The sequence below is a fragment of the Podarcis vaucheri genome, assembly GCF_965113315.1.
Source record: "Podarcis vaucheri genome assembly, contig: HAP1_SCAFFOLD_278, whole genome shotgun sequence".
NCBI classification, from domain to species: domain Eukaryota; kingdom Metazoa; phylum Chordata; class Lepidosauria; order Squamata; family Lacertidae; genus Podarcis; species Podarcis vaucheri.
This window is the reverse complement of record NW_028118669.1, coordinates 17,501-32,909: the sequence shown is the minus strand read 5'-3', so window position 1 is coordinate 32,909 and position 15,409 is coordinate 17,501. Positions and strand designations below refer to the sequence as shown.

General features: G+C 46.3%; 1 protein-coding gene across 1 annotated transcript in view; it reads left to right on the top strand.

Moving 5' to 3' along the window:
- Positions 1 to 9,209: 9,209 nt before the first annotated feature.
- LOC309524478 (protein PAXX-like) overlaps positions 9,210 to 15,409 on the top strand; it is a 20,277-nt gene continuing 14,077 nt past the window's right edge. Inside the window, exon 1 of the mRNA XM_082242420.1 lies at positions 9,210 to 9,358. Within this exon, the coding sequence (XP_082098546.1) occupies positions 9,264 to 9,358 (95 nt within the window). The 5' untranslated portion in view covers positions 9,210 to 9,263. The remainder of the gene's footprint in view (positions 9,359 to 15,409) is intronic.

Below are 15,409 nucleotides of genomic sequence, written 5' to 3'. Positions count from 1 at the left end.
AGGAAGGAGAACAAGAGATAGAGGGAGAGAGAAGGGGAAAGAGATGGATGGATGGATGGATAGAAGGAAGGAGAAAAATAGATAGAGGGAGAGAGAAGGGGAGAGAGAGAAGGAAGGAAGGAAGGAAGGAAGGAGAACAAGAGATAGAGGGAGAGAGAAGGGGAGAGAGATGGAAAGGAGGGAAGGAAGGGTGGAAAGAAGGAAGGAGAGGGAGAGAGGGGAGGAAGGAAGGAGAACAAGAGATAGAGGGAGAGAGAAGGGGAGAGAAGGAAGGGAGGAAGGAAGGAAGGAGAGGGAGAGAGAGAAGGAACGAAGGAGAGGGAGAGAAGGAAGGAAGGAAGGAAGGAAGGAAGGAAGGAAGGAAGGAAGGAAGGAGAGGGACAGAGAGAGAAGGAAGGAAGGAAGGAAGGAGAGGGACAGAGAGAGAAGGAAGGAAGGAGAGGGAGAGAAGGAAGGAAGGAAGGAAGGAAGGAAGGAGAGGGAGAGACAGAGAAGACAGAGAAGGGAGAGAGAAGGGGGGAGAGAAGGAAGGAAGGAGGGAAGGAAGGGTGAAAGGAAGGAAGGAAAGAAGGAGAGGGACAGAGAGAGAAGGAAGGAAGGAAGGAAGGCAGGCAGGAAGGAAGGAAGAGAAAGAGAGAGAAAGGGAGAGGGAAAGAGAGTCCGCCCCACAGAATCCATGGGTCACGGCTTGGTCCTTCCTCAGCCCCACAAGTCAAGAGATGGGTCCCTCAGCGTGAGGAGACCCAACTCTAGGAGAGAGAGAGAAGGAAGGAAGGAAGGAAGGAAGGAAGGAGAAGAAGAGATAGAGGGAGAGAGGGGAGAGATGGGTGGAAGGAAGGAAGGAAGAGAGAGAGAGAGAGAGGGGAGGGAGGGAAGGGAACGAGAGAAGGAAGGAAGGAGAACAAGAGATAGAGGTAGAGAGAAGGGGAGAGAGATGGATGGAGGGGAGGAAGGAAGGAAAGAAGGAGAGGGAGAGAGAGAGAAGGAAGGAAGGAAGGAGAGGGAGAGAAAGAGAAGGAAGGAAGGAAGGAAGGAAGGAAGGAAGGAAGGAAGGAAGGAAGGAAGGAAGGAAGGAAGGAAAGAAAGGAGAGGGAGAGAGAGAAGGAAGGAAGGAGAACAAGAGATAGAGGGAGAGAGAAGGGGAGAGAGAAGGAAGGAAGGAAGGAAGGAAGGAAGGAAGGAAAGGAGAGGGAGAGAGAGAAGGAAGGAAGGAGAACAAGAGATAGAGGGAGAGAGAAGGGGAAAGAGATGGATGGATGGATGGATAGATAGAAGGAAGGAGAAAAATAGATAGAGGGAGAGAGAAGGGGAGAGAGAGAAGGAAGGAAGGAAGGAAGGAGAACAAGAGATAGAGGGAGAGAGAAGGGGAGAGAGATGGAAAGGAGGGAAGGAAGGGTGGAAAGAAGGAAGGAGAGGGAGAGAGGGGAGGAAGGAAGGAGAACAAGAGATAGAGGGAGAGAGAAGGGGAGAGAAGGAGGGAAGGAAGGGAGGAAGGAAGGAAGGAGAGGGAGAGAGAGAAGGAACGAAGGAGAGGGAGAGAAGGAAGGAAGGAAGGAAGGAAGGAAGGAAGGAAGGAAGGAAGGAAGGAAGGAAGGAGAGGGACAGAGAGAGAAGGAAGGAAGGAAGGAAGGAGAGGGACAGAGAGAGAAGGAAGGAAGGAGAGGGAGAGAAGGAAGGAAGGAAGGAAGGAAGGAAGGAGAGGGAGAGACAGAGAAGACAGAGAAGGGAGAGAGAAGGGGGGAGAGAAGGAAGGAAGGAGGGAAGGAAGGGTGAAAGGAAGGAAGGAAAGAAGGAGAGGGACAGAGAGAGAAGGAAGGAAGGAAGGAAGGCAGGCAGGAAGGAAGGAAGAGAAAGAGAGAGAAAGGGAGAGGGAAAGAGAGTCCGCCCCACAGAATCCATGGGTCACGGCTTGGTCCTTCCTCAGCCCCACAAGTCAAGAGATGGGTCCCTCAGCGTGAGGAGACCCAACTCTAGGAGAGAGAGAGAAGGAAGGAAGGAAGGAAGGAAGGAAGGAGAAGAAGAGATAGAGGGAGAGAGGGGAGAGATGGGTGGAAGGAAGGAAGGAAGAGAGAGAGAGAGAGAGGGGAGGGAGGGAAGGGAACGAGAGAAGGAAGGAAGGAGAACAAGAGATAGAGGTAGAGAGAAGGGGAGAGAGATGGATGGAGGGGAGGAAGGAAGGAAAGAAGGAGAGGGAGAGAGAGAGAAGGAAGGAAGGAGAGGGAGAGAAAGAGAAGGAAGGAAGGAAGGAAGGAAGGAAGGAAGGAAGGAAGGAAGGAAGGAAGGAAGGAAGGAAAGAAAGAAAGGAGAGGGAGAGAGAGAAGGAAGGAAGGAGAACAAGAGATAGAGGGAGAGAGAAGGGGAGAGAGAAGGAAGGAAGGAAGGAAGGAAGGAAGGAAGGAAAGGAGAGGGAGAGAGAGAAGGAAGGAAGGAGAACAAGAGATAGAGGGAGAGAGAAGGGGAAAGAGATGGATGGATGGATGGATAGAAGGAAGGAGAAAAATAGATAGAGGGAGAGAGAAGGGGAGAGAGAGAAGGAAGGAAGGAAGGAAGGAAGGAGAACAAGAGATAGAGGGAGAGAGAAGGGGAGAGAGATGGAAGGGAGGGAGGAAGGAGGGAAGGAAGGGTGGAAAGAAGGAAGGAGAGGGAGAGAGGGGAGGAAGGAAGGAGAACAAGAGATAGAGGGAGAGAGAAGGGGAGAGAAGGAGGGAAGGAAGGGAGGAAGGAAGGAAGGAGAGGGAGAGAGAGAAGGAACGAAGGAGAGGGAGAGAAGGAAGGAAGGAAGGAAGGAAGGAAGGAAGGAAGGAGAGGGACAGAGAGAGAAGGAAGGAAGGAAGGAAGGAAGGAAGGAAGGAAGGAAGGAAGGAAGGAGAGGGACAGAGAGAGAAGGAAGGAAGGAGAGGGAGAGAAGGAAGGAAGGAATGAAGGAAGGAAGGAAGGAAGGAGAGGGAGAGACAGAGAAGACAGAGAAGGGAGAGAGAAGGGGGGAGAGAAGGAAGGAAGGAGGGAAGGAAGGGTGAAAGGAAGGAAGGAAAGAAGGAGAGGGACAGAGAGAGAAGGAAGGAAGGAAGGAAGGCAGGAAGGAAGGAAGGAAGAGAAAGAGAGAGAAAGGGAGGGAAGAGAGTCCGCCCCACAGAATCCATGGGTCACGGCTTGGTCCTTCCTCAGCCCCACAAGTCCAGAGATGGGTCCCTCAGCTTGAGGAGACCCAACTCTAGGAGAGAGAGAAGGAAGGAAGGAAGGAAGGAAGGAGAAGAAGAGATAGAGGGAGAGAGAAGGGGAGAGAGATGGATGGATGGATGGAAGGAAGGAAGGAAGGAAGGAAGGAAGGAGAGAGAGAGAAGGAAGGAAGGAAGGAAGGAGAACAAGAGATAGAGGGAGAGAGAAGGGGAGAGAGGGAAGGAAGGAGGGAAGGAAGGGAGGAAGGGAGGAGAGGGAGAGAGAGAGAGAGAGAAGGAAGGAAGGAGAGGGAGATAGAGAGAAGGAAGGAAGGAAGGAGGGGAGGGAGGGAGAAAGAGAGAGAAGGAAGGAAGGAGAACAAGAGATAGAGGCAGAGAGAAGGGGAGAGAGAAGGGAGGGAGGGAGGGAGGAAGGAAGGAAGGAAAGAAGGGAAGGAGAGAGAGAGAGAAGGAAGGAAGGAGGGAGGGAAGGAAGGGTGGAAGGAAGGAAGGAAGGAAGGAAGGAAGGAAGGAAGGAAGGAAGGAAGGAGAGGGAGAGAGAGAAGGAAGGAAGGAAGGAAGGAAGGAGGGAAGGAAGGGTGAAAGGAAGGAAGGAAAGAAGGAGAGGGACAGAGAGAGAAGGAAGGAAGGAAGGAAGGAAGGAAGGAAGGAAGGAGGGAAGGAAGGGTGAAAGGAAGGAAGGAAAGAAGGAGAGGGAGAGAGAGAGAAGGAAGGAAGGAAGGAAGGAAGGAAGGAGAACAAGAGAAGGAAGGAAGGAAGAGAAAGAGAGAGAAAGGGAGAGGGAAAGAGAGTCCGCCCCACAGAATCCATGGGTCACGGCTTGGTCCTTCCTCAGCCCCACAAGTCAAGAGATGGGTCCCTCAGCGTGAGGAGACCCAACTCTAGGAGAGAGAGAGAAGGAAGGAAGGAAGGAAGGAAGGAAGGAAGGAAGGAAGGAGAAGAAGAGATAGAGGGAGAGAGGGGAGAGATGGGTGGAAGGAAGGAAGGAAGAGAGAGAGAGAGAGAGGGGAGGGAGGGAAGGGAACGAGAGAAGGAAGGAAGGAGAACAAGAGATAGAGGTAGAGAGAAGGGGAGAGAGATGGATGGAGGGGAGGAAGGAAGGAAAGAAGGAGAGGGAGAGAGAGAGAAGGAAGGAAGGAGAGGGAGAGAAAGAGAAGGAAGGAAGGAAGGAAGGAAGGAAGGAAGGAAGGAAGGAAGGAAGGAGAGGGACAGAGAGAGAAGGAAGGAAGGAGAACAAGAGATAGAGGGAGAGAGAAGGGGAGAGAGAAGGAAGGAAGGAAGGAAGGAAGGAAGGAAGGAAGGAAGGAAGGAAGGAGAGGGAGACAGAGAGAAGGAAGGGAGGAGAACAAGAGATAGAGGGAGAGAGAAGGGGAGAGAGAAGGAAGGAGAGGGAGAGAGAGAGAAGGAAGGAAGGAGGGAGGGAAGGAAGGAAGGGTGGAAGGAAGGAAGGAAGGAAAGAAGGAAGGAAGGAGAGGGAGAGAGAAGGAAGGAAGGAAGGAAGGAGAGGGAGAGAGAGAGAGAGAGAAGGAAGGAAGGAAGGAGAGGGACAGAGAGAGAAGGAAGGAAGGAGAACAAGAGATAGAGGGAGAGAGAAGGGGAGAGAGAAGGAAGGAAGGAAGGAAGGAAGGAAGGAAGGAAGGAAGGAGAGGGAGAGAGAGAGAAGGAAGGGAGGAGAACAAGAGATAGAGGGAGAGAGAAGGGGAGAGAGAAGGAAGGAAGGAGAGGGAGAGAGAGAGAAGGAAGGAAGGAAGGAGGGAGGGAAGGAAGGAAGGAAGGGTGGAAGGAAGGAAGGAAGGAAAGAAGGAAGGAAGGAAGGAGAGGGAGAGAGAAGGAAGGAAGGAAGGAGAGGGAGAGAGAGAGAAGGAAGGAAGGAGAGGGAGAGAGAGAGAAGGAAGGAAGGAAGGAAGGAGGGAAGGAAGGGTGGAAGGAAGGAAGGAAAGAAGGAGAGGGAGAGAGAGAGAGAGAAGGAAGGAAGGAGAACAAGAGATAGAGGGAGAGAGAAGGGGAGAGAGAAGGAAGGAAGGAAGGAAGGAGAGGGAGAGAGAGAGAAGGAAGGAAGGAGGGAAGGAAGGAAGGAAGGGTGGAAGGAAGGAAGGAAAGAAGGAAGGAAGGAGAGGGAGAGAGAAGCAAGGAAGGAAGGAGAGGGAGAGAGAGAGAAGGAAGGAAGGAAGGAGAGGGAGAGAGAGAGAAGGAAGGAAGGAAGGAGGGAAGGAAGGAAGGAAGGGTGGAAGGAAGGAAGGAAGGAAAGAAGGAAGGAAGGAGAGGGAGAGAGAGAGAAGGAAGGAAGCAAGGATGGACGGACGGAAGGAAGGAGAGGGAAAGAGAGAGAAGGGAGGGAGGGAGGGAGGAAAGGAGGAGAGGGAGAGACAGAGAAGACAGAGAAGGGAGAGAGAAGGGGGGAGAGAGGGAAGGAAGGAAGGAAGAGAAAGAGAAAGGGAGAGGTAAAGAGAGTCCGCCCCACAGAATCCATGGGTCACGGCTTGGTCCTTCCTCAGCCCCACAAGTCTTGGTGCCCCAAGTCCACCGCCCAATCCATGGGGCTGGAGCTCCATGGCTGGTCCTGAGTAGAGCTATGGGGTCTCTAGGGCGGAAGGTTCCATGCTTGGGAGAAGGACGGAAGGAAGGAGGGAGAGAGAGAAGGAAGGAAGGAAGGAGGGAAGGAAGGAAGGAAGGAGAGAGAGAGAAGGAAGGAAGGAGAGAGAGAGAAGGAAGGAAGGAGAACAAGAGATAGGGGGAGAGAGAAGGGGAGAGAGATGGAAGGAAGGAAGGAAGGAAGGAAGGAGGGAGGGAGGAAGGAGAGTGAGAGAAGGAAGGAAGGAAGGAGAACAAGACAGAGAGAGAGAGAGAAGGGGAGAGAGATGGAAGGGAGGGAGGAAGGAGGGAAGGAAGGGTGGAAAGAAGGAAGGAAGGAGAGGGAGAGAGAGAAGGAAGGAAGGAGAACAAGAGATAGAGGGAGAGGGAAGGGAGGGAGAGAGATGGATGGAAGGAAGGAGAGGGAGAGAGAGAAGGAAGGAAGGAAGGAAGGAAGGAAGGAAGGAAGGAAGGAGAAAAAGAGATAGAGGGAGAGAGAAGGGGAGAGGGAAGGAAGGAAGGAAGGAAGGAAGGAAGGAAGGAAGGAAGGAAGGAAGGAAGGAAGGAAGGAGAACAAGAGATAGAGGAGCGAGATGGAAGGAAGGAAGGAAAGGGAGAGAGAGAGAAGGAAGGAAGGAGAGGGAGAGAGAAAGAAGGAAGGAAGGAGAGGGAGAGAGAAGGAAGGAAGGAAGGAGAGGGAGAGAGAAGGAAGGAAGGAAGGAGAGGGAGAGAGAAGGAAGGAAGGAAGGAGAGGGAGAGAGAGAGAAGGAACGAGGGAAGGAAGGAAGGAGAGGGAGAGAGAAGGAAGGGAGGAAGGAAGGAAGGAAGGAAGGAGAGGGAGAGAGGGAAGGAAGGAAGGAAGGAAGGAGAACAAGAGATAGAGGGAGAGAGAAGGGGAGAGAGAAGGAAGAAAGGAGGGAAGGAGGGAGGGAGGGAGGGAGGAAAGAAGGAGAGACAGAGAAGGAAGGAAGGAAGGAGAACAAGAGATAGAGGGAGAGAGGGGAGAGAGATGGAAGGAAGGAGGGAGGGGAGGGAGGAAGGAAGGAGGGAATGAAGGGAGGAAGGAAGGAAGGAGAAGAAGAGAGAGAGGGAAGGAAGGAGAGGGAGAGAGAAGGAAGGAAGGAAGGAAGGAGAGGGAGAGAGAGAAGGAAGGAAGGAAGGAAGGAAGGAAGGAAGGAAGGAAGGAAGGAAGGAAGGAAGGAGAGGGACAGAGAGAGAAGGAAGGAAGGAGAACAAGAGATAGGGGGAGAGAGAAGGGGAGAGAGGGAAGGAAGGAAGGAAGGAGGGAAGGAAGGAAAGAAGGAGAGGGAGAGAGAGACTTTTGCAACTTTCCCACTTTTTGAAAGAAAAGCAACAAGAATTTCCGCTTTCCTTTTTGCAAAGAAAGCGACAGGAATCAGATGCAACATTTTGCAAAATTTCCTCGCTTTTTGCAAGAAGAGCCGCAGGAATTCCCGGTTCCCTTTTTGCAAGGAAATGCAAAAGGAACGCCGTTGCGACATATTGCAAATGGGGTGAATTCTGCACCTTTGCAACTTCCCTGCTTTTTGCAAGAAAAGCAACCGGAATTCAAGCTTCCCTTTTTGCAAGCAGCAGAAATTCCAGTTTCCTTGTTTGCAATTTTTTTTTGCAAAATTCCTCGCTTTTTGCAAGAAAACGCAACAGGGATACAGTTGCAATGTTTTGCAAAAGGGGTCAATTCTGCACCTTTGCAACCTTCCCACTTTTGGCAAGAAAAGCAGCAGGAATTCTAGTTTTCCTTTTGCAACATTTTGCAAACTGGGTTCCTTCTGCACCTTTGCAACTTCCCTGCTTTTTGCAAGAAAAGCCGCAGGAATGCCAGGTTCCCTCTTTGCAAGAAAAATTTGCAAAATTCCTCGCTTTTGGCAAGAAATTCCAGGTTCCCTCTTTGCAATAAAAATTTGCAAAATTCCTCGCTTTTGGCAAGAAATTCCAGGTTCCCTCTTTGCAAGAAAAATTTGCAAAATTCCTCGCTTTTGGCAAGAAATTCCAGGTTCCCTCTTTGCAAGAAAAATTTGCAAAATTCCTCGCTTTTGGCAAGAAATTCCAGGTTCCCTCTTTGCAATAAAAATTTGCAAAATTCCTCGCTTTTGGCAAGAAATTCCAGGTTCCCTCTTTGCAAGAAAAATTTGCAAAATTCCTCGCTTTTGGCAAGAAATTCCAGGTTCCCTCTTTGCAAGGAAATGCAAAAGGAACGCAGTTGCGACATATTGCAAATGGGCTTAATTCTGCACCTTTGCAACTTCCCTGCTTTTTGCAAGAAAAGCAACCGGAATTCAAGCTTCCCTTTTTGCAAGCAGCAGAAATTCCAGTTTCATTGTTTGCAAAAATTTTTTGCAAAATTCCTCGCTTTTTGCAAGAAAACGCAACAGGGATCAGATGCAACATTTTGCAAAAGGGGTGAATTCTGCACCTTTGCAACTTCCTCGCTTTGGGCCAGAAAAAGCAACAAGGATACAGTTGCAATGTTTTGCAAGGAAATCCAAAAGAAATGCAGTTGCAAAGTTTTGCAAACTGGGTTCCTTCTGCATATTTATTTTATTTTATTTTATTTTATAAATGCAACCTTTTGCCAACTGGGTTCCTTCTGCATATTTATTTTATTTTATTTTATTTTATTTTATAAATGCAACCTTTTGCCAACTGGGTTCCTTCTGCATATTTATTTTATTTTATTTTATTTTATAAATGCAACCTTTTGCCAACTGGGTTCTTTCTGCATATTTATTTTATTTTATTTTATTTTATTTTATTTTATTTTATTTTATAAATGCAACCTTTTGCCAACTGGGTTCCTTCTGCATATTTATTTTATTTTATTTTATTTTATAAATGCAACCTTTTGCCAACTGGGTTCCTTCTGCATATTTATTTTATTTTATTTTATTTTATAAATGCAACCTTTTGCCAACTGGGTTCCTTCTGCATATTTATTTTATTTTATTTTATTTTATAAATGCAACCTTTTGCCAACTGGGTTCCTTCTGCATATTTATTTTATTTTATTTTATTTTATAAATGCAACCTTTTGCCAACTGGGTTCTTTCTGCATATTTATTTTATTTTATTTTATTTTATAAATGCAACCTTTTGCCAACTGGGTTCCTTCTGCATATTTATTTTATTTTATTTTATAAAATAAATGCAACCTTTCGCCAACTAGGTTCCTTTTGCATGCATATTTATTTTATTTTATTTTGCAAACGGGGTGAATTCTGCACCTTTGCAAAATTCCTCCCTTTTTGCAAGAAAAAGCAACAAGGATACAGTTGCAATCTTTTGCAAAAGGGGCGGATTCTGCCCCTTTGCAACCTCCCCACTTTTTGCATGAAAAGCGACAAGAATTCCACTTGCAATCTCTTCGCTCCCCCTGCAGGCCGCTCTGGGCAAATCTCCCAGCAGCTCTTGCGGCCGGAGCAAAGGATTCTGGGCCTTGCAGTCTTTGCAAAGGCCTTCCTGCTTTGCAAACCGATTGCATTTCTCCTTTGGGTGCAAATGGGAGGAATGGGGATCGCGCAATTGGTGCAAGGCGAAGGAGAGGATTATCTCGGCTTTTGCAGCAGCAAAAGCGACGGATCGCTCCGTTTCCAGTGAGTTGCAAAGTGCAATTGGGAAGATTTGCAGCAAAATCGGCTGCGTTTTGCAGCTTTGCAAACTTCCGGCTGTTTGCAATTGTAGATTATTCCAGTCCCCACTGCAAATGATTTTATAATCTGCTTTTGTTTTGTTTTCTTTTTATTTTCCCCTCTGCTTTTGCACATTTTCTGCCGTTTGCAATCAAAAGCAACCGTTGCAAAGGCAGATTATTGCCAATAATTTGATTCTCTGCTTTTGCAAACTGGTTTCTCCATTGCAAATCGTTTTATCCTGAGCATTTGCAAACCTTCTGCTGTTTGCAATCAAAAGCAAAGGGAGATTATTATGCTCCACCTTTGCAAACTTCCCGCTTTTTGCAAGAAAAATGGACGCTTGCAGTCAGAAATGATTCCGCTGCCCCTTTGCAGAATTCCTGCAATGGGCAAGAAAAAGCAACGCTTGCAATCTGAAATTTTTATTCTGCACCTTTGCAAACCTTCTGCTGTTTGCAAGAAAAAGCGACGCTGGCGGTCAGAAATGATTCCTCTGCCCCTTTGCAGAATTCCTGCAATGGGCAAGGAAAAGCGGCGGTTGCAATCGGAGATTCTTGCAGCCATTTCTGCACGAAATGTTATTCTCTGCATTTGCCAGCTTTCCGCTGTTTGCAATCAGAAGCGCCAGTTGCAATGGGAGATTCTTTGCAGCAATCATTTGCAATCATCTCCCATTGCAACTGTTGCTTCTCAATGCAAACAGCAGGAAGTTGGCAAATGTGGAAAATGAAATGATTTGCAATCATCTCCCATTGCAACTGTCGCTTCTGATTGCAAGCAGCAGGAAGTTGGCAAATGCGGGAAATGAAATGATTGCAGCCATTTCTGCACGAAATCTGATTCTCTGCATTTGCAAGCTTTCCGCTGTTTGCAATAAGAAGCGCCAGTTGCAACGGGAGATTCTTTGCAAGAATCGCCATCGAAAGCAAGACTTGCCGTCGAAAATGCTGCTTCCCATAATTTGATTTGGCAAGAAAAAGCGACGCTTGCGGTCAGAAATGATTCCTCTGCCCCTTTGCAGAATTTTTACTTCCCCCTCTGCTTTTAATAATAATAATAATAATAATAATAATAATAATAATAATAATTCTGCCCCTTTGCAGAATTCCTGCAATTGGCAATAAAAAGCAACGCTTGCAATCCGAAATTTTTATTCTGCACCTTTGCAAACCTTCTGCTGTTTGCAAGAAAAAGCGACGCTTGCAGTCAGAAATTATTATTCTGCCCCTTTGCAGAATTCCTGCAATTGGCAATGAAAAGCGGCGGTTGCAATCGGACATTATTGCAGCCATTTCTGCATGAAATGTTATTCTCTGCATTTGCAAACTTTCTGCTGTTTGCAATAAAAAGCAGCGCTGGCCATCGCCGCTTGGCGGAATTTTATTCTGCACATTTGCAAACCTTCAGGGTTTGCAGTCGAAAGCAACGGAGGCAATTGGAGATTTATTGCAGCCCCTGTTGCATGACATTTTATTTCCCGCAATTGCAAGCTTTCTGGGGCTTGCAAATCGAGTCGACGGTTGCAATTGGAGATGATTGCAGTTCCTGTTGAAAACAATTTCATAATCTGCCTTTGCAGTTTTCCCACTGTTTGCAATCAGAAGCAACAGTTGTCATAGAAAATTATGGCCGCCACGGTGGCGCAGAATTTTATTTCCTGCATTGGCAAACCTTCCGGTGCTTGCGATCCAAAGCAACGGTTGCGCGAAAATCTATTCTGCACCATTTGCAACGTGCTGCAGCTTTGCAAACTTCCGGCTGTTTGCAATCAGAAGCGACAGTTGCAATGGGAAATGATTGCAAATCCTTTTATGATCCGCATTTGCAAACTTCCGGCTGTTTGCAATCAGAAGCGACAGTTGCAATTGGAGATGATTGCAAATAATTTTATTTTCCGCATTTGCAAACTTCCGGCTGTTTGCAATCAGAAGCGACAGTTGCAATGGGAGATTATTTGCAAGAATTGCAATGAAAAGCAACACTTGCCATCGAAAATTTTGCTCCCCGTGATTTTATTTTGCACATTTGCAAACTTCCTGCTGTTTGCATTGAGAAGCGACAGTTGCAATGGGAGATGATTGCAAATCCTTTTATTTTCCGCATTTGCAAACTTTCTGCTGTTTGCATTGAGAAGCGACAGTTGCAATGGGAGACGATTGCCGTCCAACTTGCATGAAAGCTGATTTGCAATAAGAAAAAGAATGTATTTAAGAAGATGGAGAATTTATTGGCAGTTTGCAATAAGAAGCGGCGATTGCAATTGGAAATCACCTCAGCCATTTTTGCATGGAATTTGCCAACTTCCCGCAACGGTTGCAATTGGAGATTATTGCCGTCTCCATTGCAAATCCTTTTATTCTCCGCATTTGCAAACTTCCCGCCCTTTGCAATAGGAAGCAACAGTTGATATTTCCACCCCCCTTGCAAATCCTTTTATTCTCCGCATTTGCAAACTTCCCGCCCTTTGCAATAAGCAGCAACAGTTGAAATTTCCACCCCCCTTGCAAATCCTTTTATTCTCCGCATTTGCAAACTTCCCGCCCTTTGCAATAAGCAGCAACAGTTGAAATTTCCACCCCCCTTGCAAATCCTTTTATTCTCCGCATTTGCAAACTTTCTGCCCTTTGCAATAAGCAGCAACAGTTGAAACTTCCACCCCCCTTGCAAATAATTTGATTTTCCGCATTTGCTGTTTGCATTAAGAATCCATGGTTGCAATGGGAGATTATTGCAAATCCTTTTATTCTCCGCATTTGCAAACTTCCCGCCCTTTGCAATAGGAAGCAACAGTTGAAACTTCCATCCCCCTTGCAAATAATTTGATTTTCCGCATTTGCTGTTTGCATTAAGAATCCATGGTTGCAATGGGAGATTATTGCAAATCCTTTTATTCTCCGCATTTGCAAACTTCCCGCCCTTTGCAATAGGAAGCAACAGTTGAAATTTCCACCCCCCTTGCAAATCCTTTTATTCTCCGCGTTTGCAAACTTCCCGCCCTTTGCAATAGGAAGCAACAGTTGAAATTTCCACCCCCCTTGCAAATCCTTTTATTCTCCGCATTTGCAAACTTCCCGCCCTTTGCAATAGGAAGCAACAGTTGAAACTTCCATCCCCCTTGCAAATAATTTGATTTTCCGCATTTGCTGTTTGCATTAAGAATCCATGGTTGCAATGGGAGATTATTGCAAATCCTTTTATTCTCCGCATTTGCAAACTTCCCGCCCTTTGCAATAGGAAGCAACAGTTGAAATTTCCACCCCCCTTGCAAATCCTTTTATTCTCCGCATTTGCAAACTTTCCGCCCTTTGCAATAAGAAGCAACAGTTGAAATTTCCACCCCCCTTGCAAATCCTTTTATTCTCCGCATTTGCAAACTTCCCGCCCTTTGCAATAAGCAGCAACAGTTGAAATTTCCACCCCCCTTGCAAATCCTTTTATTCTCCGCATTTGCAAACTTTCTGCCCTTTGCAATAAGCAGCAACAGTTGAAACTTCCATCCCCCTTGCAAATAATTTGATTTCCCGCATTTGCTGTTTGCATTAAGAATCCATGGTTGCAATGGGAGATTATTGCAAATCCTTTTATTCTCCGCATTTGCAAACTTCCCGCCCTTTGCAATAGGAAGCAACTGTTGAAATTTCCATCCCCCTTGCAAATAATTTGATTTTCCGCATTTGCAAACTTCCCGCCCTTTGCAATAAGAAGCAACAGTTGAAACTTCCATCCCCCTTGCAAATAATTTGATTTCCCGCATTTGCTGTTTGCATTAAGAATCCATGGTTGCAATGGGAGATTATTGCAAATCCTTTTATTCTCCGCATTTGCAAACTTCCCGCCCTTTGCAATAGGAAGCAACAGTTGAAATTTCCACCCCCCTTGCAAATCCTTTTATTCTCCGCATTTGCAAACTTCCCGCCCTTTGCAATAGGAAGCAACAGTTGAAATTTCCACCCCCCTTGCAAATCCTTTTATTCTCCGCATTTGCAAACTTCCCGCCCTTTGCAATAGGAAGCAACAGTTGAAACTTCCATCCCCCTTGCAAATAATTTGATTTCCCGCATTTGCTGTTTGCATTAAGAATCCATGGTTGCAATTGGAGATTATTGCAAATCCTTTTATTCTCCGCATTTGCAAACTTCCCGCCCTTTGCAATAGGAAGCAACAGTTGAAATTTCCACCCCCCTTGCAAATCCTTTTATTCTCCGCATTTGCAAACTTTCCGCCCTTTGCAATAAGCAGCAGCAGTTGAAACTTCCACCCCCCTTGCAAATAATTTGATTTCCCGCATTTGCTGTTTGCATTAAGAATCCATGGTTGCAATGGGAGATTATTGCAAATCCTTTTATTCTCCGCATTTGCAAACTTCCCGCCCTTTGCAATAGGAAGCAACAGTTGAAATTTCCACCCCCCTTGCAAATCCTTTTATTCTCCGCATTTGCAAACTTCCCGCCCTTTGCAATAGGAAGCAACAGTTGAAATTTCCACCCCCCTTGCAAATCCTTTTATTCTCCGCGTTTGCAAACTTCCCGCCCTTTGCAATAGGAAGCAACAGTTGAAACTTCCATCCCCCTTGCAAATAATTTGATTTCCCGCATTTGCTGTTTGCATTAAGAATCCATGGTTGCAATTGGAGATTATTGCAAATCCTTTTATTCTCCGCATTTGCAAACTTCCCGCCCTTTGCAATAGGAAGCAACAGTTGAAATTTCCACCCCCCTTGCAAATCCTTTTATTCTCCGCATTTGCAAACTTTCCGCCCTTTGCAATAAGCAGCAGCAGTTGAAACTTCCACCCCCCTTGCAAATAATTTGATTTCCCGCATTTGCTGTTTGCATTAAGAATCCATGGTTGCAATTGGAGATTATTGCAAATCCTTTTATTCTCCGCATTTGCAAACTTCCCGCCCTTTGCAATAGGAAGCAACAGTTGAAATTTCCACCCCCCTTGCAAATCCTTTTATTCTCCGCATTTGCAAACTTCCCGCCCTTTGCAATAGGAAGCAACAGTTGAAACTTCCACCCCCCTTGCAAATCCTTTTATTCTCCGCGTTTGCAAACTTCCCGCCCTTTGCAATAAGCAGCAACAGTTGAAATTTCCACCCCCCTTGCAAATCCTTTTATTCTCCGCATTTGCAAACTTTCTGCCCTTTGCAATAAGCAGCAACAGTTGAAACTTCCATCCCCCTTGCAAATAATTTGATTTCCCGCATTTGCTGTTTGCATTAAGAATCCATGGTTGCAATGGGAGATTATTGCAAATCCTTTTATTCTCCGCATTTGCAAACTTCCCGCCCTTTGCAATAGGAAGCAACTGTTGAAATTTCCATCCCCCTTGCAAATAATTTGATTTTCCGCATTTGCAAACTTCCCGCCCTTTGCAATAAGAAGCAACAGTTGAAATTTCCATCCCCCTTGCAAATAATTTGATTTCCCGCATTTGCTGTTTGCATTAAGAATCCATGGTTGCAATGGGAGATTCTTGCAAACATGAAGGCCGCTTGTTTCTCATTGCTTACTTCCGGCTATTCCATAATATCCATTCTATTTCTAATATTATCTTTCATCTGCCGCCCTATTAAGAAACCGGCCTGATCTTGATGAATGATTTCTGCTAATGCATTGGATTGGTCATCATTTATCATCATGATTTCATCAGGATAATAGAGAAATATTGAATAATAAAGTGAATAAAAGAATTGGTCTGCAGTGTTTCACGGAAAGTCCATCCATGCCTTGCTTTGGGGTCAAGGGAATTCTGGCAGTCACCCTTGCAGATCATTTTATTTCCCACATTTGCAAACTTTCTGGGTGCTTGCAATCCGAAAGGAGGGGTTGCAATCATTTTAGGCGACGCTTTGGCGCGTCTTCCGCTGCTTGCAAGAAGAAAGATTGCTTGCAATTGGGGATTATTTGCATGAAATGCTATTTTCCGCACTGGCAAACTTCCTGCTGTTTGCAATCAGAAGCGACAGTTGCAATGGGAGATGATTGCAAATCCTTTTATTGGACCGTC